Here is a 26,630-nt window from a genome sequence, read left to right as displayed (position 1 = left end):
AGGCAATTTCAGATGTGGCCAGCTGAGATTAGCCTAACAGTGGAGGAGGAGGGGAAGAAAGAGCCCTGGGGGTTTTTGGGTGTACCCTCAGGTGGAGATGGGATATTTCTGGGTGTGCTTTTGGATCTCTTTTGTCTGTTCTCTGTAAACATTTACTGCTTTTCCATTTAAACTTTCCACCACTTTTGCAATCTGTTTGTCCGAGTCTCATTTTTGCCCGTGGTGGGGAGGGGGTCTGCCTCAACCCATCACACACATATACAGCACTTGTCTCCTTTTTTCAGCCTAAAACTACTTTAAGTCATTAGTGCTGGAAACAGGTAATTAGCATTAGAGATTTTACCAGATGAGGAAATTTAGGTTCTTATCTGTTCTATGAGGACTAACATTCTCTTTGCAGAGAGTTTTTGAAGATCTTTTGAGACTTGAACAAAATGCATGCATGTGTCTACTCCTGGTGGGTTAAACTTTAGGGAATGGATTGACAAGATGGAAAAGTTTGGATTGTAAATATAGCCTCAAAAGTGCATAGAATTCTATGTAAATCTGTGTACTAACACAAAATCTATCTGCAAGTACATAGCATTGTACAATGTGTTGAAATCATGCAAAAGCAAACTAATTCAAGTGTCATCCTCATGATGTAATAACAGGTAGGTTGGGGGGTGGATTTTGATTTTTTTTTTTAAAGGGTGTTTTGGGGTTTTTTTTTTTTGTTTTTTTTTTAGTTTTTAGGGTTTTTTTGTTTCTCAAAACCCAAACCTTTGTTTGGGTTTTGATAAACTCAAAGTATAAAAGATGTGTTTTGTTCACCTCTGCAATTCTGGAAGTAGAGAGACTTACATGGGTTCCTATCTTTCCTAATCAGCTGGTGGTTGACTGGAACATTCCTCCAGTGTTGGCTGTCTCTCTGAATTCAGCCTTGCTATGTGTAAGGTATATACAAAGGTAGACTCCAGGTATGGATTTTTAAAGTAAGGAATTGTCTTGATCTGATGCTTTTAATAAATTTCTTAGATTAAGAATATGGGACTGATTTAGTTTGGGCAAATCTGAGAGCTCATTTTAAAAGTGTACTATGTATTTAATTCCAGATTTGGGATCCAGTACAGATATCCTTTGCCATATGATGCCTTTCTATAGCTATGATATTCCTCATACTTGTGGTCCTGATCCAAAAATCTGCTGCCAGTTTGATTTTAAACGTCTTCCTGGAGGAAGAGTAAGCTGTCCATGGAGAGTTCCACCAGAAGCCATTCATGCTGGAAACATTCAACACAGGTTCAATTTTTCACATATTCTGCAAGGGAGTAACTTCTAAAACAATAATTATGCTGTTCAAAAATTATATGTAACATAGCTTTGTGTTGTAGTATTAGGCTTAGCTGGCTGAGCCCCACACAGGTGCTCACACAACTGCCACCCACCTCCACATCCCACTGGTGGGGAGGAAAGTCAGGAGGAAAAAAGGCAAAACCCTGTGGATTGAGATAAAAAAGTTTAACAGCAGCACAAAGAGTTAAATATAATCACTGAGAACAATAACACTAACAAAATAGTATATAAAGTGAATAATACATAAGTGATAGTGAAATTTAAACACAGCTTATGATTAAGCGAGTGTAACTAGGACTACGAATCCTACACAGAACATAGTCATCTGCTTGGTTATGGCCATGATACTGGTTTATTTATTCATATTTTATGAATTGACAGTGGTCTGTCTTATACCAGTGGAAGGTTTTGGGGATAGCATGGTGTATGCTGTAACTACAAGTGGTAAGATATTTTCCATGGCATTATCCTTGCAAAGTTTGTTATTCCTTGGTCTAGGTTTCCTGAAGTCAGCACTTAATGTGAGTCTTAGTCATGTGTCCGACATAACTGAAATTGTTAACCTCTATTTTATTTTTCAAGTAGAAACACTGAGTTGTTTTGCAACAGGTAAGAATCAAGATTAGTTTTACAATTAAAAAAAAAAAGGTGGGAGGGGAAAAATTGAAAACAAGAAAAAGAAGAAAACAAAGAAATGGAATATGGAACTGCTAAAGTTATTTCTAGAAAAATATTATAGTTTATGGTCCTGTTACTATCTTCAGTCTGTCAAAACATCCTCAAGTTCAAGAGTTAGAAATTTGGATAGGTGTTTACAGTTGTTGCAAATCACTTGGTATAGCAAACATATTAAGCATAGCATGGTGGCTTTTTGGTTCTAGTCTTGATGCTGAAGTTATGATATGATGACGATGCATTGCTTGTATGGATGTCAAGTCTGCATATCTTTTTTCTTAGATTTTGAAAACTTCACTTTGTTAGGAAAACTTCAATTACAAAGTTTTATTTGAGGTAAACTGAGGATAAATCCAAATACAGTTGCCATCTTCAGAGGTAGAAATTGAAATTATAATAAGAGAGTAATTTTCTTTAAACATAGAAAAATGAAAGCTAAAGTATCTGGAGTTTGCAGATGGCACCAAATTGGTTAGGAGTGTTGAACTTCTTGACAGTACAAAGTCTCTGCAGAGGAATCTGTACAGGCTGAATAAAAGACCTGAGGTCAATTGTATGAGGTTCTACAAGGCCAAGTACTGGGTCCTGCACTAGTGTCACAATTTAATGCAACAAAAACTACATTTTGGGGCAGAGTGGGTGAAGAACTGCCTGGCAGAAAAAGGCTTGCTTTACAAGTTGACAGCTGGCTGAACATGAGCCAGCAGTGTGCTCAGGCGGCCAAGAAGGCCAACAGCATATTGGCCTGTATTTGGAGTAGTGCGCTCAGCAGGATGTGATTGCGACCCTGTACTTGCCACTGGTGAGGCCGCACCTCGAATACTGTGCTCAGTTTTGGGTCCCTTACTACAGGAAGGATACTGAATTGTTGAAGCATGTCCAGAAAAGGGCAGGGAAGCTTGTGAAGGGTCTGGGCTGTTGCCCAGCAGCTGAGAGAACTGGAATTGTTTCATCTGGAGAAGGCTGAAGGGAGACCTTACTGTTCTCTACAACTATGTGAGAGGAGGTTGCAGTGAGGAGGGTGATGGTATTAAGTGATAGAATGACAGGAAATTACCTCAAATTGTGGCAGGGAGGTTTAGATTGCATGTTAGGAAAAAAGTCTCAATTGATTGAGTGGCCAAGCATTGAAACAAGCTGCTGTAGGAGGTGGTGGAGTCACCATCCCTGGAGTTGTTCAGAAAACATGTAGACATGACACTTCATGATTTAATGGCCTAGATGTTAATAGGTTGATGGTTAGACTCCATGATCTTAGAGGTATTTTTCAACTGAAACAATACTATGGTGTTGCCTTTTTTACAAGCTGATTGCTTGTGGTAGGCAAGACGACCTGGTCTGGGGGAGGGTATGGGGGATGCGGCAGCCAGCCCCAGGCTGCTCGGACCATCAGCACACTGACACCAATGTGGTGGATGGCAAATGGCGTTTATTACTGGTTGTTATCACCTTTTATAACCCTGGGGTTACAATGTCACATCTGTCTGCTTACATCATGGCCTGAATACCATAGGCTACAGAAAACCCAGCCCGAGAACTTCCGATCGCCTGTCCCTAGCTACCCACATTTCCCCCCTCCTTATGCTTAACTAAATTAACAAAAAGAAATGTAACAAGCCTAAAAACTCTATTCCAGTGTTAAATCCTTCCAGTGTTAGTACCTTATCATAGTCTTAAAAAATATGTCCTAAATCTACATAAGAATATAAAAAACTCTATACCTAAATAAAAAGGTCATAAAAATATAGTTTCACACAAGAAATATAAGGCACACTAGGCTAGTAGTGTTCAGTGCATAGCTAAAAATAGCCAAAAGTGCTAACCAGTGCTCTTCTATGACAGTGCATAGCTAAAAATAGCTAAAAAGTGCTAATCAGTGCTTTTCTACAACAACTGGTGGGTTTCTACTAACATAATGTTGACCTTCTCCGAATGGCTCTTGACAAAAGACATGAGCCTGTTCAATATGCAAGGTCCAAAAATCAATGCCATCATGATCATTACAATTGGCCCTACAAGGGTAGATACCAGGGTGGTTAACCACGGAGAATGATTAATCCATGAGTCAAACCACCCTTGTTGGGCTTCCCTATCTTTCTTCCTCTTTTCTAAACCATCTCTGAGTTGGGACATGGAATCTCTAGCAACTCCAGTGTGATCTGCATACACACAGCACTCCTCTCCTAATGCAGCACACACTCCCCCTTGTTGTAAATACGTAAGATCCAATCCTCTGCGGTTCTGTAAAACTACCTCCAACATCGATCTCAAGGACTTTTCAAGGGCACTTATCGATTGTTCAATTCTAGCCAAATCTTCATCTACTGCTGCTCTAAGAGCATGAAATTCTTTACTTTGCTGTACCAATGAGGTTACTCCAGTAGCTACTCCTGTTCCCCCTAGAGCTATTAACATTGATATTGTTAGTGCGGTAAAGGGTTCTCTTTTAGACAGGTGGTGGTCCAAAACGACTTGCATATCATAGACTCTGCAGAGTGATAAAATATTTTGGGGACTACTGCTACTTGTACACAAAATTCTAAAGTTTCATCAAAATAATCTAAGGCTAAACAAGGTGTAACTCCAACAGTGGAACAGACCCACTTACTGTTTTCAGCTGGTAATAACCATTTTGCAGGTCTTCTGAGCTTATCAGAACCACTTCCATCATTTATACACAGTTTTTTCTTCTCCTCAGGAACCTTACCTACACATACCCCTCTCCCTCTCACATGCGTTAACATTATTCCTTGCCTCTCTATCTTCCATTTACATTGCGCTGGGTTGATATCGTCCGTGTACCGGACAGGTGTTGCTATTCCCACAGCTTCATAAAAAGGTGGCCTTATCCCATAGCACAGCCAACAATGTTCTGTAAGATTTGGATTTGTTCCATTTAACACGAAATAACTAACCTGTATTAATTTCCACAAAGATTCCTCCCCAAAGCTCTTGTCCAAGGCTGGGACACTTGGAACTACTGTTATATCTCTTACATGGTCTGGGGTACTTATGGTTAGGCTTTTGGTGTTACTTTTACATTCTACCATCAAAACTTGGTTAGGACCTACTAGCACAGGATCATTTTCAATCGGCTCCTTCTTAATAGTAATCAATCCACCTCTGTCCTTCCCTGTTTCAACATACCGAAATCCCCAACTTCTCCCTACAAGCCAACTGGGGTTCTGAAATTGGATGACATTCAAGCTCCATGTCTTACAATACCGCACTGCCTTGAGCCTGTGCCTGAGGGGTAACCATAGTAGGATCTGTACCCATTAGCCGCTGCAGGTTAGAGCCATGGAGCAGGTGGTCTGGCCCAGTTATTCTGGCTAGCTGCCTTGCACAGTTATCCTCCCACTCTTGCTTAAAAACGATCGTCCCTGCCCCATTAAAAATCATTCTGCAGACTTGCTTTATATCAAATGGAAGCATGTCATCTCCCCAAAAACTCCATCTATGAGAGTGGAGACCCTTTGTCTGCAATTGCTTTAACAATCGCCTGCACATCCTTGGGATTTACTGGTGAGTAGGCCCTTTGACCCCTGTCAACCACCTGGACCGGGAATGCTAGGTTATCAGCAGGAGTCCAGTCGGCACATGCAATTTTTATTTTTCTCCAATCGGTGAGGGGAAATTTTTCTTTGATATTTTGTTTTTTCACTCTACCTGTCTCTGTTTCCTCTTCTTCTGAGCTATATTCTGATGAGTACCACTTGTACCAACAGGGGTCTGATACGTTCCACGAGTCAGAGCTTGACTGACTAGTTATGCTCCCGTTCCGCCCGCTACCACTGGTATCTGATCCAGAGCTTAACCAACTGCTTGCTTCCAGGTCTCTGTGGCGTTTGGTTATGCTGCGGCCCCGCCTACTCCCCTTGTGGGTGGGCTGTTCCCTCCCCCTTGGGCCGTCCCGCCCCCTGCTCAGGCTCTGGTCCTGTCCATGCTCCTTGCGAGCGGGTCGGTCCTTCCCCCTTGGCTTGCCCCGCCTCCTGCTTTGTGGGATGGTGGCTCTCCGCCCCTCGTTCACGCCCCGGTTCCACCCACTTCCCTCGCGGACGGGCCGCTCCTCCCATTTTGGCTCGCCCCCACCGCTTTCCCCCTTCTCGTTCTCCTCCCCCTCCCACTTGTGCGCGCTTGATAGCTGTAATGCCTCTTCTCTTTTCTCGCCCCAGGCATCCCCGCCCTGCCCTTCTCTTTGTCTGTCGGCGCCATCTTCGGGTGCATAGGGCGGTGGCCTCCCCCCAGCTTCCACTCTCCCAACTTCCTCAGCTAGCTCACCCCAGGAAGGCACGGCGCGCCCCTGATTGTCCTTATAAGGGCTGGCGCTTGGGTGTTTTGGGGACAGAGGGGTTGTGCCACTCTCCCGCGGCTGTTCAAGCTCTGCAAAGACATCACCATCTGGGAGACTGAGTCTGCGTAGCTGCCCCGACTCCCACCTTTGGAGTATCTCTCAAATACTCCCTTGCTGCTTTCCAGGTTTCCTGGTTTTGCCTGGCTTTCTGTAAAGCCTCCTCAACCCTCCCCCATGACTTAAGATTTTTCCCACATCTGGAAGACTTTGCTTCGTCAGCAAGCGCCTTAGTGCATTTGTCCCACGCCTGTGGGCGGAGGATATCTACTGGCTGGCTAATGACCCCAATTTGTAAAAGCCTCGTCACAGCGAGAGTAAAATCTTTAGATTTACAATGAATACCCCACTGCCTATGCAATTCTGATATGACCTGCGTAAGAGATTCCATTGTCGTTGGTTCCAGGGAATTCGACTCTTCGCAAGATGACCGTCACAGGGGTTCCCCTCCCCCTGTTGGTCCTTGAGAACTTGTATTCTCGAGTTCTTGCTGGTCCTGGGGGCGTCCCCCCTGCAGCAGTGGACTTCTTCTGTCAAATGCAAGGGTTTTCCCAGGTAGTCGGCACCACTTGTTTCCTTTTTACAAGCTGATTGCTTGTGGTAGGCAAGACGACCTGGTCCGGGGGAGGGTATGGGGGATGCGGCAGCCAGCCCCAGGCTGCTCGGACCATCAGCGCACTGACACCAATGTGGTGGATGGCAAATGGCGTTTATTACTGGTTGTTATCACCTTTTATAACCCTGGGGTTACAATGTCACATCTGTCTGCTTACATCATGGCCTGAATACCATAGGCTACAGAAAACCTTTATCTTTCCGTCCAGCCCGAGAACTTCCGATCACCGGTCCCTAGCTACCCACACTATGGTAACAGTAGAACTAATAGAAAGTAAATAGGAGCTCATGTGTCTTGAAATCTAAATTGTAGAAATAAAAATTTGTAGTATGTACCCCAATTAGCTGAGGCTGTTATTTTTAGAACAGCTTGTTTTAACAAATACCCAGAGCATACACGCTATAAATATAAAAGTGGAGAGCCTGATAGGAAATGCTTTTAAATTTTTTAGGGGGTTAATTAAATCTTGATATCACCAAGTCCAGTGAAGATGCTGAAAATGTGGAATGACACATCCGCTGTGGGTGTCACAGTACATTAGAGGTTGGAAGGGACCTCAAGAGATCATTGAGTCCAAACCCCCTGCCAAAGCAGGATCACTTAGGCTAGCTCGCACAGGAGTGCATGCAGGTGGGATTTGAAAGTCTCCAGAGAAGGAGACTCCATGACCCCCTGGGCAGCCTGTTCCAGTGCTCTGTCACCCTCACTGTAAAGAAGTTTCTCCTCGTGTTGTGGTGAAATCTTCTGTGTTCAAACTTGAACCCATTGTTTCTTAGTAGTGCACACCACCAGAAAGACCTTGACCCCCTCCACTTGACACCCACCCCTCAGATGTATACACATTGATGAGATCCCTTCTCAGTCTTCTCTTCTCAAGACTAAACAGCCCCAGGGATCTCAGTCTCTTGAGAGGAGATACTCAAGTCCCCTAATCATCCTTGCAGCTGTCTGTTGGATTCTCTCCAGCAGGTCTCTGTCTCTCTTGAACTGGGGAGCCCAAAAGTGTATAGAGTATTCCAGGTGTGGTCTCACCAGGGCAGAATAGAGGGGGAGAAGAACCTCCCTAGACCTGCTGGACACACTTTTCTTCATGCACCCCATGATACCGTTGTCCCTCTTGGCCACAAGAGCACAATGTTGTCCCATGCAGAACTTGCGGTCCACTAGGTCTCCAAGGTCTTTCTCCATGGAGCTGCTTTCCAGCAGAGTAGCCCCTAACCTGTATTGGTGCCTGTGGTTATTCCTCCCCAGATGCAGGACCCTGTGCTTGTTCTTATTGAACTTCATGGGGTTTGCCTGCACCCAACTCTCCAGCCTGTCTAGCTCACGTTGGATGGCTGCACAGCCTGACGGGGTGTCAGCCACATCCCCCCGTGTCTAGTAGCATCAGTGAACATGCTGAGGGTACTCTCAATCCCCTCATCTAGGTCATTGATAAAGATATTGAACCAAACTGGATACAGTACTGATCCCTGGGGAACACCACTGCCCACAGACCTCCAAGTTCACTCTGTGCCACTGACCACAACCCTCTGAACTCTGTTGTCAAACCAGTTTTCAATCCACCTCACTGACCAGCTGTCTATGCCACATCTCCTGAGCTTTTCTGTGAGGATGTTATTGGAAACAGTATCACAATCCTTATTGAAGTCAAAGTATATGACATCTGCCAAGAGGGCCAATGGCATCCTGGCCTGCATCAAGAACAGTGTGGCCAGAAGGAGCAGGGAGGTCATTCTGCCCCTGTACACTGCACTGGTTAGGCCACACCTCAAGTACTGTGTCCAGTTCTGGGCCCCTCAGTTTAGGAAGGATGTTGACTTGCTGGAACGAGTCCAGAGAAGGGCAACAAAGTTGTTGAGGGGTTTGGAACACAAGCCCTATGAGGAGAGACTGAGGGAGCTGGAGTTGCTTAGCCTGGAGAAGAGGAGACTCAGGGGTGACCTTATTACATCACGTCCAACCCATCAACCAATCCAACCCACCTAAACAACTAACCCACGGCACCAAGCACCCCATCAAGTCTCCTCCTGAAAACCTCCAATGACGGCGACTCCACCACCTCCCCCGGCAGCCCATTCCAATGGGCAATCACTCTCTCTGTATAGAACTTCTTCCTAACATCCAACCTAAACCTCCCCTGGTACAGCTTGAGACTGTGTCCTCTTGTTCTGGTACTGGCTGCCTGGGAGAAGAGACGAACATCCATCTGTCTACAAGCTCCCTTCAGGTAGTTGTAGAGAGCAATAAGGTCACCCCTGAGTCTCCTCCAGGCTAAGCAACCCCAGCTCCCTCAGTCTCTCCTCATAGGGCTTGTGTTCCAAATCCCTCACCAACTTCATTACCCTTCTCTGGACTCTTTCCAGCAAGTCAACATCCTTCCTAAACTGAGGGGCCCAGAACTGGACACAATACTCGAGGTGTGGCCTAACCAGTGCAGTGTACAGGGGCAGAATGACCTCCCTGCTCTCCAGCCACTCTGACCCCAGCCTGTAGCTCTGCATGGGGTGGTTGTGGCCAATGTGCAGAACCTGGCACTTGGATCTGTTAAATCTCATGCCGTTGGACTCTGCCCATCTGTCCAGCCTGTCGAGGTCCCTCTGCAGAGCCTCTCTACCCTCCAGCAGATCAACTCCTGCCCCCAGCTTGGTGTCGTCCGTAAATTTACTGATGATGGACTCAATGCCCAGATTATCAATAAAGATGTTAAAGAGCACAGGGCCCAGCACTGATCCCTGGGGCACACCACTAGTGACTGGCCGCCAGCTAGATGTGGCACCATTCACCACCACTCTCTGGGCTCGGCCCTCCAGCCAGTTCCTAACCCAATGCAGAGACCAACCTCTTCCTGGCTACAGCCACCTTTCAGGTAGTTGTAGAGGGCAATGAGGTCACCCCTGAGCCTCCTTTTCTCCAGGCTAAACAATCCCAGCTCCCTCAGCCTCTCCTCATAGGGCTTGTGCTCAAGGCCTCTCACCAGCCTTGTTGCCCTTCTCTGGACACGTTCAAGTATTGAAGAAATACTGAGATGGAAACCGAAGAGTAGTAGCTGTTGGATTATTTATTTCCTTGTGACTTCAGTTGTGATTTGGTAGGAAGGAGTGGAAAAGCTGCCCAACTGAAAGCCTTCATTTATTTAATTACACATCTTAACATCTTTAGTTATAAAGATAGCTGTTATATTTGACCTGTTTTGCAACTGCATCTTATCCATATGTTTGGATTCTGAAGTTGTAGCTTTTCACACTAGAAAACTAGCTGGTTTTTGTTTTGTTTTGTTTTTAAGTTGAATAGGAATCTGTTGTTTTACTAAAAGTAGCAGCTTGTTTTGATGTATATCTGTGTCCCTCCGATGCATGGGAATAGGAAAGAATATGTGCTGTAAGCTATGTGCTTCAGAGAAGGACTAGAAAATGGGGATTCCCCGTTCAAGAACCTGGTTTTACTCAAGTACGTTTTCTCTTTATGGTTGATCACAAGTCCACTGGTGTTCAGAATGACATTGCTTTGGCAGTTAATGTTTGTGATTGCCAACCTCAAGAATCTAGGATCACTCAGGAAGCACTTACCCTGTCTACATAGCTGTCTTCTCCACAAAATTACCTGAATGGAAAATTGACAGTTCACTAAATGGGTTGTTTCCTAGTAGAGGCAATTGAGCAAAGAGAAAGTTCCATAGTTATCCATGTCTGTATGGACTGAGTAGTAATTACTATGAAGTCATGAATAATGTCAATCCTGTCACATACAATTTGCTATATATGCTGTAAGATTTACTGTGATTGACGCTGCCCCTTGTATTTTGACATAGGAAGAGGCAAAACTGTCCTCATTAATTGGTTTTGTGTGCTTCAGGCAAACATTTGGACTTCTTTGTTTTATTAAAAGAAGACACTTGTTACATGAATCATAGTATCATAGAATTGTTAGCGTTGGAAGGGACATCAGGGATCGTCTAGTTCCAACCCCCCTGCCACGGGCAGGGACACCTTACACTAGATCAGATTGTCCAGAGCCATATCCAGCCTGGCCTTAAAAACCTCCAGGGATGGGGATTCTACTCCCTCTGTGGGCAGCCTGTTGCAGTGTCTCACCACCCTTATGGTGAAGAAATTCTTCCTAACGTCCAATCTGAATCTACCCATTTCTATTTATTTTTTTAATTCCCCCTAGTCTTATCACTACCTGACACCCTAGAAAGTCCCTCACCAGCTTTCTTCTAGGCCCCATTCACATACTGGAAGGCCACAATTAGGTCTCCTTGGAGCCTTCTCTTCTCCAGACTGAAGAGCCCCAACTCCCTCAGTCTGTCCTCATAGGAGAGGTGCTCCAGCCCTCTGATCATCCTCATGGCCCTTCTCTGGACATGTTCCAGCACCTCCAGATCCTTCCTGTAAGAGGGCCTCCAGAACTGGACACAGTGTTCCAGGTGGATTCTCACCAGAGTGCAGTAGAGGGGGAGAATCACCTCTCTCAACCTGCTGGCTCTGCTTCTCTTGATGCAGCCCAGGATGTGATTGGCTTTCTGGGCTGCAAGTGCACACTGGTGGCTCATGCTGAGCTTCTCATCCACCAGCACCAAGTCCTTTTCTTCAGGGCTGCTCTCAAGCCAGTCGCTGTCCAGTCTATACCTGTTGTGAAAGTTCTTAGGCATTCAATCTGAAAGCTTACTCACAATATGTTACTGACGATGCTGATATACTTAAGTGTTGCCAACTAAAATTGAATGTTAACATCTGCATAATGTATCTGTATAGATAATGTATCTGTGTAGAATTCCAAAACCTTTTGAATGTACGAAAGTGAAAATTTGGTCTTTGGGTTTTTTTGGGTGGTGGTGTGTTTGTTTTTTTTTTAACCATTAAAATGGAGTTTCTGGTGATATTATTAAGTAGTGCTACAAAAAGTTTGCCGTGACTGATCTCTTTGGTGTTCAAATTTTCATTCAGGTAGGCAGGATAAACATATATCAACATATATCTAACTATTTTGCTGGGGAGCCAGAAGAAGAATGTGTTGTTGAGATTTAGGAATCTGTTTGTTTGTTGTTTTTTTTAATCCAGAAACACTTTTTATCCTCAACAAATTATCTAGGAGTTTCAGGTGACACTTTCTCACTTCCTGTATGAAATTGTGATATAGGTAGTTATTTGAGAGAATCTTAAGAGGATGTATCTGACATGAGATATTTAATTTTACTTTGTGGGGTTTAGGGTTTTGGTGGTGTTTCTGGTTTGGTTTTGGTTTGGCTTTGTGATCATTGTTGGTTGTTTGGATAGGGTTGTTTTTTGCTATTGAAACTAGTTTGCAATAGAGGATGATCTTGCTGTCCACTTAAAACATTCAATATTTCTACAGCTATGAGTACTTTGAAAAAAAGGGACAACAGCAACACTGATGAATTTTGCAGTAGGAAGGAGGACTTTGAAGTGAAATGTCAAAGTCAAATAAGCTGTTAACTGTAACATTTCCTGAAGTCCTGTGTTTTTCAAGAGGCTCTTAAATAAACTGTTTCTGACCATAGGCTGCATATGGAAAATTTGAGTTAGGCTGGGCTCTTAAAAGGTAGAATTACAAAGTCTTGTGTTGTCCCAGTTGTTCGGTTATTTGTGTGGGAGGAAGTCTTCATGTTTAATTTCACCTTCTGTTAAAAGTCATGGACAATATTGATTCAAGCATCTGAACTAAAACTATAGACAGAGTGGGAAACCACTAGTTGGGTCTTAACTAAAGCGTAAGTATGCCTTCTTTCTTCTTCCAGAACAGTCAGACCTTGTGTTTACTTGATAAATAAGCCTTGACTTTTGGTTGAAGAAATACACATTGCCAAGACATTTGCTAGATTAAATTCTTACATCAATATTTATATATGCCTGATATCTGCTGGGATCTCAACACAGCAGAGAGGAGACAGTCTAGGAGGTTCTTAGACTGCATGGAGGACAGCTTCTTATCCCAGGTGCTGTGTGAGCCTACCAGGGGTCAGGCTATGCTAGACCTGCTGTTCACCAACAGGGAAGGGCTCGTGCGTGATGTGGTGGTTGGAGGGTGTTTAGGGGCCAGTGACCACGAGATAATTGACTTTTCGGTATTTGGTCAAGCTAAGAGGGGTAGCAAGAAGACCTCCACTCTGGACTTACGGAGGGCAAACTTCAGGTTACTCAAGGAACTAATTCAGAGGGTTCCTTGGGATAAAGCCCTTAAAAATAAAGGGGTCCAGGAGGGCTGGACCTGCTTCAAGGAAGAATTGTTGAAGGCGCAGGAACAGGCTGTGCCAGTGTGCCAGAAGATGAGCTGCCGGGGCGGACGGCCAGCCTGGATGGGTAATGAGCTTCTAAAAGAACTAAGGGAAAAAAAGAGGGTGTATCATCTTTGGAAGAAAGGTGAGGCAACCCACGGAATGTTTAAGGATGTTGCCAAATCATGCAGGAAGAAAATTAGGCAAAAGCATAATTGGAACTTAAACTGGCCTCTGCTGTGAAGGACAACAAAAAGTCCTTCTATAAATATATTAATAGCAAGAGAAAGGGCAAGGACAACCTCCACTCCTTGGTTGACATGGAGGGAAATGTTATATCAAGGGATGAGGAAGAGGCAGAGGTACTTAACACCTTCTTTGCCTCAATTTTTACTAGCAGGACAGAATGTCTTCCAGATGGCTGGCCTGCAGAGCTGGCAGAAGGAGCCAGGGAGCTGCATAGTTTCCCTGTGTTCCATGAGCAGGTAATTGGACCACTCCTCAGCAGCTTGGATCCCCACAAGTCCATGGGACCAGATGGGATCCATCCTAGGGTGCTGAGAGAGCTGGCAGATGAGCTGGCCAAGCCGCTATCCATCATTTTCCACCAGTCCTGGCTCACTGGAGAGGTCCCAGAAGACTGGAAGCTGGCCAACGTTGTGCCCATCCACAAGAAGGGTCGGTGGGATGAGCCAGGGAATTATAGGCCTGTCAGCCTGACCTCAGTGCCAGGCAAGATTATGGAACAGGTCATCCTGAGTGCAATCACACAGCACTTCCAGGATGGCCAAGGGATCAGGCCCAGCCAGCATGGATTTAGGAAGGGCAGGTCCTGCCTGACCAACCCGATCTCCTTCTATGATCAGGTGACCCACCTGGTGGATGTGGGGAGGCTCAGCGCTGGGACCCATGCTCTTTAACATCTTTATTGATGATCTGGATGAGGGCATTGAGTCCATCATCAGTAAATTTGCTGATGACACCAAGCTGGGGGCAGGAGTTGATCTGCTGGAGGGTAGAGAGGCTCTGCAGAGGGACCTTGACAGGCTGGACAGATGGGCAGTGTCCAATGGCATGAGATTTAACACATCCAAGTGCCGGGTTCTGCACATTGGCCGCAACAACCCCATGCAGAGCTACAGGCTGGGGTCAGAGTGGCTGGAGAGCAGCCAGGCAGAGAGGGACCTGGAGGTACTGGTTGACGGTAGGCTGAACATGAGCCTGCAGTGTGCCCAGGCAGCCAAGAGGGCCAATGGCATCCTGGCCTGCATCAAGAACAGTGTGGCCAGCAGGAGCAGGGAGGTCATTCTGTCCCTGTATACTGCACTGGTTAGGCCACACCTCGAATACTGTGTCCAGTTCTGGGCCCCTCAGTTTAGGAAGGATGTTGACTTGCTGGAATGAGTCCAGAGAAGGGCAATGAAGTTGGTGAGGGGTTAGTTGTTTAGGTGGGTTGGATTGGTTGATGGGTTGGACGCGATGATCTTGAAGGTCTCTTCCAACCTGGTCTATTCTATTCTACTCTATTCTATTCATATAACAGAACTACAGGACTGTGCATTGAAAGTGGATTTCACTGGAGCTTTTAATAAAAGGACTTGTAGGATCAAAAAGCTCACTTCAATCTGGATTTTGCTGCTATTTTATCTTTAAAACTTTCTCATCTGTATTTCTGTTTTCTTAAATACATTATTATAGTTAGACTTTGTACTAAAACTATTTCTGTAACTATAATTAGGATCAGCATTTGAATGTTTCAGTAGCAGTTGTTTAGAAGAGGAAGGGTGTGGAGAGGAATGTTTTCAGTAATCCAGACATCAGATTTGTAACTTTTCTTACATTGCTGCTTGATAACAGAACTGATACCTGTCAAAGAGTTAGCAGATGCCAAAGGGTAATTTTACTACCTTTTTTTTTCCTGTGTGTACATGTGTGGTTTCTCTGTGTGCATGTGTGGTTTCTCTGTGTGCATGTGTGGCCTTGGACTTGAATTTTCAGGGCATGTGCTTGAGGATGGAATAATGACTTTCCAAGGCTGGAGCTCTTCAAAGATGAATTTATGGGCAGATTTTATGCCAAGGAGCTGGAGATATGAAGCACAATATCCAAGGGAATTAGCGGAGTGGATAAGAATAGCTTGCTTATTATGGTAAATAAGGGCTGGAGAGAATTAGGATTATTACCCAAATATAAAGCAGTTGAACATCATTTAAATTGAAGATTAGTTTTGGCACAGAAACAAATTGATGTGGACTGCCCTCTTGTTTGAGATGGAGATTGATGAATTTATTGGAGGATTTAATTAGTATAATGTTTGCAGCAATAGTAGGTTGAATGTAGTGTCCCAATGGGGGCAATTGAATCTGGCTCTTTTGTTGCAAAATAAGATAGTAGGGATTTGTATATTTTGTTTAGGGTCACTATAATGCACAACTTGATGTGACCTTTATTCTTCTGTTTTCTAAATTATTGTGGTTTTTTGTTTGCTTGTTTTGTTTGTTTTGGTGTGTTTTTCCTCAAGGGCTTGGATGATTTTAGATCAATACAGAAAGAAGTCAAAGCTCTTCCGTACTAAAGTTCTGTTGGCTCCGCTAGGGGATGATTTCCGCTATGCTGAGAGTTCAGAATGGGATCAGCAGTACCAGAATTATCAGAAGCTGTTTGATTATATGAATTCCCATCCTGACTGGCATGTTAAGGCAAGTATAGTACTTTTTCTGATTTGTGGAGAAAACAGTGTTTCTCAGTATTTTGAGTTTCTGTGGAGCTTTATATATTATTTAACAGCAGCTTGGTTTGCCTTTATCACCTGCATTTCCTCTGAAATAAAAACTTGGCTGTTCGTAGTGGCTGCTTGAAAACCATAAATAGTACCTAAACTAGATTGTGTTGGAGAACAGCTATTAGTTTGATTGTTCTCCTAGTTCTATTTATTTTGATGGTTTTCAGGCATTCTTACTTAAGTCTCACAGATTTTGTTATTTACAGCAATTAATAGAATTACTTGCTTATTAGAAGTTCAAAAAAATCTTACTGCTTTGCTTAGGTGCTCTTGGTTTTGTGTCCCAGAACAAACAGTCATAAGAAGCACCATTGCTGGCAGATATTTTCAAATACAATAAGATGTAAAAGATTGACCAAGGTACTAAAGGAATGAATATATTAACACAATTGATGAGAGACCACTTATTATCATTCATTATGTTTCAATGTTAATATACATATTCATACATGATAATGAGTAAGCTGAGTATTATTAGAGTTTTCTTGCGCTATAGACATTCCCTGTACTCAGATAACTTTTCATTGTCTTTCAGCATGAGAATCAGAAATTTGGGTTTGCAGCCTTGGTTTTCCTTGAATATCATATGAGAGCACTATTGCTGTTGATAATTTAGTTCCCCTACAATGAGGAGGAACACATTTAACTAGGTTGGATTGCTCAAGGCCCTGCCCAGCCTGACCTCAAATATTTCTAGTGGTGAGACATCTACCACCTCTCTGGGCAATCTGTTCCAGTGTTTTGCTGCCATCACTATATATTTTTTTTCTTTAAATCTGGTCAGAATCTACCCTCTTTCAGTTTAAAACCATTACCCCATCTCCCACTGCTACAGCCCCTACTAAAAACTTTGCTCTCATCTTTCTTATAAGCCACCTTTCAGTACTGAAAGGCTTCAATAAAGACCTAGAACAACCTTCTTGCCAGTGAACAGCTCCCAACTCTTTCAGCCTGCTCTCATAGGAGAGATATTCCCTCTCTCATGATTTTTGTGGCCCTCTGTATCTCCTCCAACAGGTCCATGTCTTTTTCGTATTGTGTTGAAGTCAAGATGAAATGCTTTTAGAAGAGCTATTCAGCTTTTCTGAAAAGCACCAAGGAAACTTTGAAGTTCTTTAGGGTAGTATTTCTGCTAAAATTCTGCTGGAATATTGGCATTTTCAAAGAATGTATATAGAACTAAGCATATTCATCCTCTTACAGTAATTTTCGTTTTCATCCAGGCCCAGTTTGGAACTTTATCAGATTACTTTGAAGCTCTACGTAAAGAAAATAATTTGGGTGAAAAGCACAGCAATTCCTTTTTTCCTGTTTTAAGTGGGGACTTCTTCACCTATGCAGACAGAGATCATCATTACTGGAGTGGATACTTTACATCACGACCCTTCTATAAACGACTGGATAGAGTTCTGGAATCCTACTTACGGTAAACATAGCCAAATTCATAACATATTTTGGCACATGGGAGAGATGAATGTGTAAGTACTCTGAATGTGTTGGACAGATAGAAAAGTGATTTTGAAATGCACAGTTTAAATTTACTTTCAATAAGGATAGACTGAATGGCCCCCAAATGTAGTTCTTGCTGGAAAAATTAGTTGATGTATCTCTTATTTTACTAAATTCACATTTTTCTGTCTGAACAAAGGAATTGTTCTAAAATATTATTCAAATGATCAGCACGTCCGTATTCCATGAAAAATAGCAGGTAATATACTTTTATTTCTGTATCATGTTTGAGTAGCTATCAGATCAGTCATTATGGCTAAACTGTGAATGCTTTTAGAGCAAAATACAAGGGTGAAAATCTTGGAAAAATGATTAGAGGCAGTTGAGAAGCAGTCACGATTATAGCATGCCAAGTAATCTCAGATTGTAAAGTACTGTTCTGCTGAAAATTCCTTGCATCTTTAAAATACTGCAATTATCAGACATCTCTAATGTTATGATTCTCTTAGATTTCACTTTTTACTTTTTGTATTGACATTATAAACACTAATAACTCCTGTTCTCTTTAGCTGGTTAATCATAAGAATCTTTGATTTCTAGGGCAAATAGCCTTGTTTAATACTGTTATTAGAAAAGACAAAGATGTATGTGAAACAGGACAGTTGATGTCCTTATAAATTGAATTCTCTGCTTAATTTGTTTTCATGCTTTTCCGGAAGTCCTTTTCTGTCTATTAAAATGTAGCAGGGATTTAATTATTTCTAGCTTTGTTGTAGTTATTTTCTCAAAATTTTACATGTTTGTCATTTTTTTTCTTTTATTACTTACATTGCATAAAGCTTCATACGAACTGCTTTCAAATTTATTTGTAGTATTTACAACTTCACATTGTTACGATTCCTTCATACAAGAATTTCAGTTATCTTTAACTTCAGAAAATTTGCTAGGCTTACATGAAGAGATTCCCTAGAAGAAAACTAATTCTTATGAATTAAAATTAGTTTTTATAAAATGTATCTGGGAAGTTTCTCACACTTAATTATCCTCTGTGAATAATGTGTAAGAACAAAATGTATAGATGTGTTCTTGTCAGATTACAGAATCACAGAATTGTCAGGGCTGGAAGGGACCTCAGGTATCATCTATTTCCAACCCCCCTGCCATGGCAGTGACACCTTCCACAAGATCAAGTTGCCCAGAGCCACATCCAGCCTGGCCTTAAAAAATATCCAGGGGTGGGGTTTCCACCCCCCACCTACGCAACCTATTCCAGTGTCTTACCACCCTTACGGTGAAGAACTTCTTTCTAACATCTAATCTATATCTATCCTCTACTAGCTTAGATCCATTCCCCCTGGTCCTATCACTACCTGACACCCTAAAAAGTCCCTTGCCAGCTTTCTTGTAGGCCCCCTTCAGATGTTGGAAAGCCACAATAACATCTCTTCGGAGCCTTCTCTTCTCCAAACTGAGCAACCCCAACAGTCTCATCCTGTCCTCACAGGAGAGGTTCTCCAGCCCTCTGTCATCCTTCTAGCCATTTGTGGTTTTGCAGTTTTGCTTTCAGAAACCTGAAGAATCTTCAAAGATAGTATATTAGCTGTGAGAACAATAGAATTAAGAATTTTGTATTTTTGTCGTCATTAAGTCAGAGGAACTACATTATAATCATAACTAATTAACTCTTGGCCAACCTTATGATTAAATTTCCCATAGATCTTTTCAAGCTAACCTACATCTGCCTAGTGTGCATATATATGTATTATGCAGGGAAATGAACCACCAACAGGAGAATGTCATGGATTAAGTTGAATATTTGCTGCTGTTATTCATCCTGTATGCTTGTGTATTCTTTATGAAGGATGAGTGCTTCACTGATAATTTCATATCCATGAAAAGGTTTTCAACCTAAGGGCCTGCTATCATGGCTGACCATTTCATACAATCATAGAATGGTAGGTGTTGGAAGGGGTTTCTGGAGATTGAGTCCCTCTGCTAAAACAGGATCACCTAGAGGCAGGGTACACAGGAACACATCTGGGCGGGTCGTGAAAGCCTTTAGGACTGATTCCACAACTTCTCTGGACAGCCTGTTTCAGTGCTCCATAACCCTCATAATAAAGATTTTTTCCTCATGTTGAGGTGGAACTTCCTGTTTCCAATTTGTATCCATTGCCCCATGTCCTATCACAGGGTACCAGTGAAAAGAGTCTGGTCCTTTGCCTCTTAGCCTTCTCCAGGCTAAACAGCTGCAGGTCTCTTAGCCTTTCCTCATAAGAGAGGTGTTCTGTTCCTGTAATCATCTTTGTAGCTCTCCATTGGACTCTTTCTACTAATTTCCTTGTCCCTCTTGAACTGGGGTCCCAGAACTGGATACAATATTTGCTATATGGTGTGGCCGTTTGACGCTCAAACTACAACAATATGGTCTCGCTAGGGCAAAGCAGAGGGACAGGAGATCCTCCCTTGATGGGCTGGCCACACTCTTCTTAATGCACTCCAGAATACTGTTGCTATCTCATGGAACACACATTGTCTGCCCAGACTACAAGATCCTTCTCCGTGCAACTGTTTCCAGTAGGTCAAACCCTAATCTGGACTTAATAATTCCCAGGTGCAAGACTCTACACTTACCCTTTTTGAATTTCATTAGGTTCCCCTTTTCCCAACTCTCCAGTCAGTCCTTATTTTCCTGGACGAGTTCTGGTGTGTCAGCCACTCCTCACAGATTAATTTAATCATCAAACTTTCTGAGGGTGCATTCTCTCCCTTCAGCCAGGTTGTTGAATGAGACTGGACTCAATACTGAACCATGGGGAACACCACTAGGTACAACTGGACTCTGTCCTGTTTGTCACAACTGTCTGAGCTCTATTGTTTAGCCAGTTCTCAATCCATCTCACTGTTCACTTTTCTAATCTATACTTCCCAAGTTGACCATGTTATGGGAGACAGGATGTTATGGGAGACAGTGTCAAGATGCACAGCAATTCACTGCTCTCCTCTCCTTATCTGTCTACCTAGCTAGTCACACCATCACAGAAGGCTATCAGATTGGGCTGCATGATTTCTCCTTCGTGAATCTGTGTTGACTACTCCTGTTAATCTTCTTTTCTTCTACGTACTTAGAGACGAACCTTCAGAAGGAGCTGCTCCACCACCCTTCCATCAGTGGAGGTGATGCTTAACTGATCTGTAGTCTCCTGGTCTTTCTTCTTGCCATTTTTGAAGACTGGAGTGCCATTGGCTTTCCTCTAGTTCTCAGGCACCTCTACCATTCTCTGTGACCATTCAAAGATGATGTAAAGTGGTAGAGCAACAAGATCAGCCAACTTCTTCAACACTCACAGATGTATCCCATCAAGGCCCATGGATATGTGCATGTTCAGTTTACCCAGATGCTCCCTAATCAGTGGGCCCTCTGGAAAGTCTTCCATTCTCCAGACTTTTATATCCAGGGTCTGGGATTCCTGGGGCCTGGTCTTAGCAGTAAAGACTGAAGCAAAGAAGGCATTTCATAATGCTGCCTTCTCCACATCTTCTGTCACCAGGGCTCATTCAGCAGTGGGCCCATGAACTTTCAATTCCAGTTGCTCTTGCACATACAAAACAACTCCACTGCCTTGCATTTTTGACCTGTCTTTCCTTAAAAAGTACACAGCTGTCCATGACAACATTCTAATCATGGGAGCCGTCTACCCATGTCTCAGTAACTGCATTGAGATTATGGCCCTGTGACCAAGCAGAGATCTCCCGACTCAATCCTCATGATTATTCCCTGTGCTCTGTGCATTGGTCTGTGGGCATTTCATAGAGTAAGTTGAGCACATTGATTTTGCCCATGAGTGGTAGGCTGCCTGATTCTCAAAAATGCTAGTACACTGCCTCACAAGTGCCAGGCTACTAGAGTCAGGGGCCTCACTAGCAAGACCATTTACATATCCTTCTCCCTTCAAATTTAGTTTAAAGCTCTGTCCTGGTGATGTCCTGGACTCCAAGGAGACAGTGTACTTCCTTATGAGGAATGTCTGTCTGGCAAATTGGACCCTTTCATCCCCTCAGAAGGGAGTCACCTGTGACTATAACCCTTCTTTTCTTCCTTGTGGATGTTTTTATGATATGGGAGGTAGGTCTTTGTGACAGTGAGCACACCTTTGGTGTTGTGGTGGTTTGGCCCTGGCTGGGGGCCAAATGCCTACCCAAACTGCTCTGTCATTCCCCTTCTTAGGTGGAGAGGAGATAATAAAACAGAAGCCAGTTATAGATAGAAGCAATTTAATAATAATAATAATAAGCACAACCAGTAGACCACATGGAAGCAAAACCAGAGAGGGAGTTGTTAATCTCTACTTCCCATCAGCAGGACGGTGGTCAGTCTCAGGAAGCAGGGCTTTGTTCATGTGATGGTTCTCCTGGAGGACAGACACTGTGGACAAATCTCCCCCACTTCCTTCTTTCACTTCATTCTTATATCTGAGCTGATGTCAAATCAATTGGAATACCCCTTTGGCCAGGATAGGTCAGCTGGCTTGGCTGTATCCCCTTAGCATACTCTCAGGGTGGAGAAATGTTGGAAAAGTGCAGCCTGGGTGCTCAGCTCAGCAGTAGCCAAAACACTGGTATGTTATCGACATTCAGCTACGTACTGCAAAGCACAACACTAGAAAGATGCTTTGAGGAGAATTAACTCCACCTCAGCCCAAAACCAATACAATATCCACCCCTTGTTCTGTACCATTTGCATCATGCTCAGGTTCCACCATCTTGTTTGTTTCTCATACTTAAATCCCTTCTTGTTTGCACTCACAACTTAGGCTGCATTCTTAAACCATCTCAATACCCAACAGATTTATATCAGTATCCCAGTCCTTTAATAGAAAGATACTCTCCTGCTCCTCCAGATGTTACTTGGGATTGTTCAAGACTGGAGAAGCAGGATATTCTGTTGTTTGGTATCAGTGCCATCTTGGTTTCTGTCACTGTGTTGCTCTTGTGAAACTTGATCAGTCTGGGTCCTTCTTACTGCATAACTTCCTGCAACATGCATCTCATATTCCAAGTAATTTCCCCCCAGTGTTAAATCTCCTTGATTCAACAATTTAATCTCCTTGATTAACCAATTTACAAATCTCCTTGATTTAACACACCTTGATTTAAGTTTCCTTATCCTTTCTCATTACCCTCCAAGTACATCCAGGCCCTTGACAAAAGACAATGCCATGAAGGGGTTTGCCTTTCCCCATGGGAGGAGCAACCCACACTGCTATTCCCAGCCACTTTTGCATGTGAACTACAGGGACCCTATGTCCCCCACAGTGTGTAAGTGTTCTGTTTGGGCAGAACCAGGACAGTTAGCAGATCCTCTGGAGTAAACCAGCCAAGTGGCTTCTGCAAAATTTGCATCCCAGTGCTTCCATGCCCCATTATCTAATGCTCTCAACATGGTCTTTAACAGTCCATTGTACCTTGAAATTTTCCCAGAGGCTAATAGGTGATAAAGACTGTGATACACCCACTCAATGCTGTGTTTCTTCGCCCAGGAGCTGATAGCATTATTCCTGAAGTGAGTCCCATCATCAGATTTGATTCATTCAGGGGTACCATGTTGCCTCAGGAGCTGCCTTTCAAGGCCTAAGATGGTGTTATGGGCAGTGGCATGGTTTACAGGGTGTTTCCAACCAACCTGTAGCTGCCTTTGCCATGGTGAGGATGTAGCGCTTGCCCTGGCATGTTCATAGCAGTGGTCCAATATAGTGAATCTGACAGCCCTCACCATAAAAAGCCAGCCACTGCCCTCTGTTCCAGGGAGGCTTATCTCTGGTGGCTTGCTTAATTGCAACATATGTTTCATAGTGACCTGTGTGATGGCCTCCATGGTCAGGTCTACCTCTTGATCACAAGCCTATCTGTACATAGCATCCCTTCCTAGATGTCCTGATGTTTCATGGGCCCATCAAGCTACAAACAGCTCACCTTTATACACCCAGTCCAGATCCACTTGAGCTACATCAATTCTGGCAGTCTTGTCTACTTGCTCATTGTTTTGGTGTTCTTCATTAGCACAGCTCTTAGGTATATAAGCATCACCATGGCATACCTTCAGAGTCATGTTTTCTACTTGAGCAGCAATGTCCTGCCACAATGAAGCAGCCCAAATGGGCTTACCCCTGAGTTGCAAATTGATCATCTTCCACTGTTATAGCTACCCCCACAGAGCATGAGCCACTATCCAGGAATATGTATAAAGTACTGGTCAACTTTCTCTCTCAGCAATTTCTAGGGCCAGTTGGATGGCTTTCCTTCCACATACTGACTCGATTCATATTCTTCTTCAGTGGCCTCAAGAAGTTGTTGTGCAGGACTCCATACAGCAGCTTTCCACTTCCAATCGTTTCCTACCACATGACAGGATCCATCGGTAAACAAAGCATAATGCCTTTCATCTTTGGATAACTCATTGTATGGTGATGCCCCTTGGGCATGAACCTCTTCCTCAGGCAATACTCTGAAATCTCTGCCTTCTGGCAAGTCCATAATCTCCCCAGAATTCCTGGGTGGTTGTGATTCCCCAGTCAAGCTTACTACATAATCAGTGCTACCCACTTACTACATGTAGCACTGGTCACATGATGAGTAAAAGTGATGTTCCCTGTGAATGTCCAGTGCAGCAGAGGCAACCTGGGTGCTAGTATCGAACATACCAAGGTATGTCACTTTCCAGGTTGAGTGAGGGTGGCCTGTCCACCCATTTGGTCATAGCCGGTTGGTAGTCAGCATTACCAATTAGATGGTGTTCATCGGTACATGATGATACATACGATCATCATGAGATTCCACTGTTAAACAAAGGCTGCTCCTGTTCCATCATCCGGTGTTTGTTTTGCAAACCAGATAGGGTCTGTGCACACTGTCATATGGTTTCAAAGAAGTCTTATGCCAGGATTGTCTTATTTGGGATTTTTTCTCTCTTTCCTGCCTTTGCCTGCAAACATATGAACTATGTCTACCAATGAGAGCAGTGCACAGGATGACAATTGCTGTGCGACTCCATACTGACAGGATTGTGAGAGCCCTAATTCTGTCAGTATTTTGTAGTTTCCCTTATACCACTTCTCTTGTGTGCCTGATGGAAACCCTGCAAATTTAACTTCTCTGACATTAGTTAACAATTTCATCCCTAAGATGTTGATATCTGTTGACCTTTAGTTCTGCATTTTTCAGTGTTGTTGGATTACCTTCATACCTCACTGTGACATCTACTACATAAGCTACATTTTCCTTTACAAACACTAACTGTGGCTTATGCAAATTCAAATTCTTGTCTTTAGTTAGGGGTTCATCACAAGCCAAGCCGCCTTCTTAGCCTCTTCACTAAGCATCATACAAATACAATTATGTCTGCCTATTCTTGCATCCTGAAAAATGGATTAAAAATGAAGTTCTGGAAACATGTTATTTTGCTTCCTTTGCTTTTTATAACATTAATGTGTTTCTGCTTTCTTTGTTTCTTATAACATTAATGTGTATGTTCTTGATATCTTCAAACCCTTGAAAAATATTCATTAAGCTCAAAGTTTGAAAAGGAATCTGACACTTTTCAGGGTTGTGAAGACAGTCAAGTAACATTCTAGGAAAAAGAGGTAGGAAAAAAGTTAACACGTGTCTTTTTTGGTCATATATTCATAGTGACTGGCAGGGTGGAGTTTTTTGTGAAATAAATGTGGTGGGGTTTTTTTGTAAAGTTTTGGTTCTTACAAAGCAAGTGAGAACCTAATGGTAATATTTTAGTACAAGGCCTTTGCATAAGTAGGAGAAAAGTGCTGTGTTTTCTGTTCAGTCTAAGGGGTTTTGAAACCCATGCTTGTCATTTGGGTCACTGAATAGTGAGAAGGTGCATAAACTGCTGTCATGGATTGAGTTGAATCTGCTATTGTTACACCATGCTGCGGTCGTGCCAGCTTCAAAAATGAAAGTGCTAACTGGAGCAATGGGGCTCCATTTTATGGGGCTTGAAGTTCAGATTGGAATGTTGGAGGCTTCCTGTTCTGGTTGCTGTTTCTGGGTTCTTAGGTGTTGGCTCTTTTTAGCAGGCATGGCGGTGGAACGGGTGGGAGTAAGGTAGCTGGTTTTGGTTTTCTGGTTTATGCTGATTTTTCCTCTATTTCACTGTGCTGCTTCTGCAAATAGGCCAAACTAAGGTAACGTGTTGTATTATTAGATTATTAGCTAAAATAATTAGACATTGTGATTATGGTATCTTATGTTACATAGAACTCATCTCTATCTCAACCCTGAGTTTTGTGTAGTACTTTTTGCCTGACTCACTTTCATGTTGGGAGAGCAGGAAGGTCAGCGCTTGTGCTGAACTATTACAACTGCCTATGTCTGCTTAAAGTACAAGTGGCAGTAGAGGCCTTACCTTTAGTGTACAGATTAATGTATTCCTATATGATAATTTTAAGAAGTTGCTTTTAGAAATGGGACTTTTTTTGTCTTGTGTCCTTTTAACATCAGGGCTGTATACTTCCCCCATTTGTGATAATAGTACGTTGCTTTGAACTGCCATACTTTAAAGCTATGTTTTCTATCGTTGATGCCTGCAAGCTTACAGGGTATAATGGTGAAATACAACAGTGATGTTTAATTGTTTGAAGCTAGGAACAGACCAAGAACTACAGGATTAGGGTTTAAAGTAGTCATGGAACTAGATATGAGGAAAGATGTGAACATCATTGTATTTTTCAGGTAAAATGTGTGTTGCTTTTAAAACAGTATAAATATTTTACTTTCTCTGCAATTCCAGGGCAGCTGAAATCCTCTACTCCTTTGCTTTGGCAGAGTCCAGTAAAAACGAAATGATGAGTGTATTTCCATCAGTGCATAACTATAAATTGCTGATAGAAGCTAGGAGGAACCTTGGACTTTTTCAGCATCATGATGCTATTACAGGAACATCTAAAGATTGGGTAGTTGTGGATTATGGCACTAGGTAATTATAAATATATAAACTTAAATCTTGATTTCTCCTTTTTTCCTTTTTTTTTAAACAGAGGCATCTATTTCAGAGATGTTTTCAGATTTGCTATAGCTAGCAACATACTTAGTACTAAAAAGTGTAGTGGTGCTCTGCAGGAAATGTGGAATTAATTACCCATACACTTGAATGATGAAATATCTTTTAATC

At 42.9% G+C, this 26,630-nt stretch overlaps 1 protein-coding gene across 2 annotated transcripts in view; it reads left to right on the top strand.

The window, feature by feature from the left end:
- MAN2A1 (mannosidase alpha class 2A member 1) overlaps window positions 1-26,630 on the top strand; it is a 175,475-nt gene that overhangs the window by 54,303 nt on the left and 94,542 nt on the right. For both annotated transcript variants that reach the window (XM_054178004.1, XM_054178005.1), the window contains exons 7-10: window positions 1,095-1,281; window positions 15,737-15,914; window positions 17,221-17,423; window positions 26,250-26,435. In XM_054178004.1, coding sequence (XP_054033979.1) covers window positions 1,095-1,281; window positions 15,737-15,914; window positions 17,221-17,423; window positions 26,250-26,435 — 754 coding nt within the window. The remainder of the gene's footprint in view (window positions 1-1,094; window positions 1,282-15,736; window positions 15,915-17,220; window positions 17,424-26,249; window positions 26,436-26,630) is intronic.

The sequence above is a fragment of the Dryobates pubescens genome, chromosome Z (assembly GCF_014839835.1).
Source record: "Dryobates pubescens isolate bDryPub1 chromosome Z, bDryPub1.pri, whole genome shotgun sequence".
NCBI classification, from domain to species: Eukaryota; Metazoa; Chordata; class Aves; order Piciformes; family Picidae; genus Dryobates; species Dryobates pubescens.
Note: the sequence above shows the minus strand (reverse complement) of the source record. Positions and strands in the feature narration are given on the sequence as shown.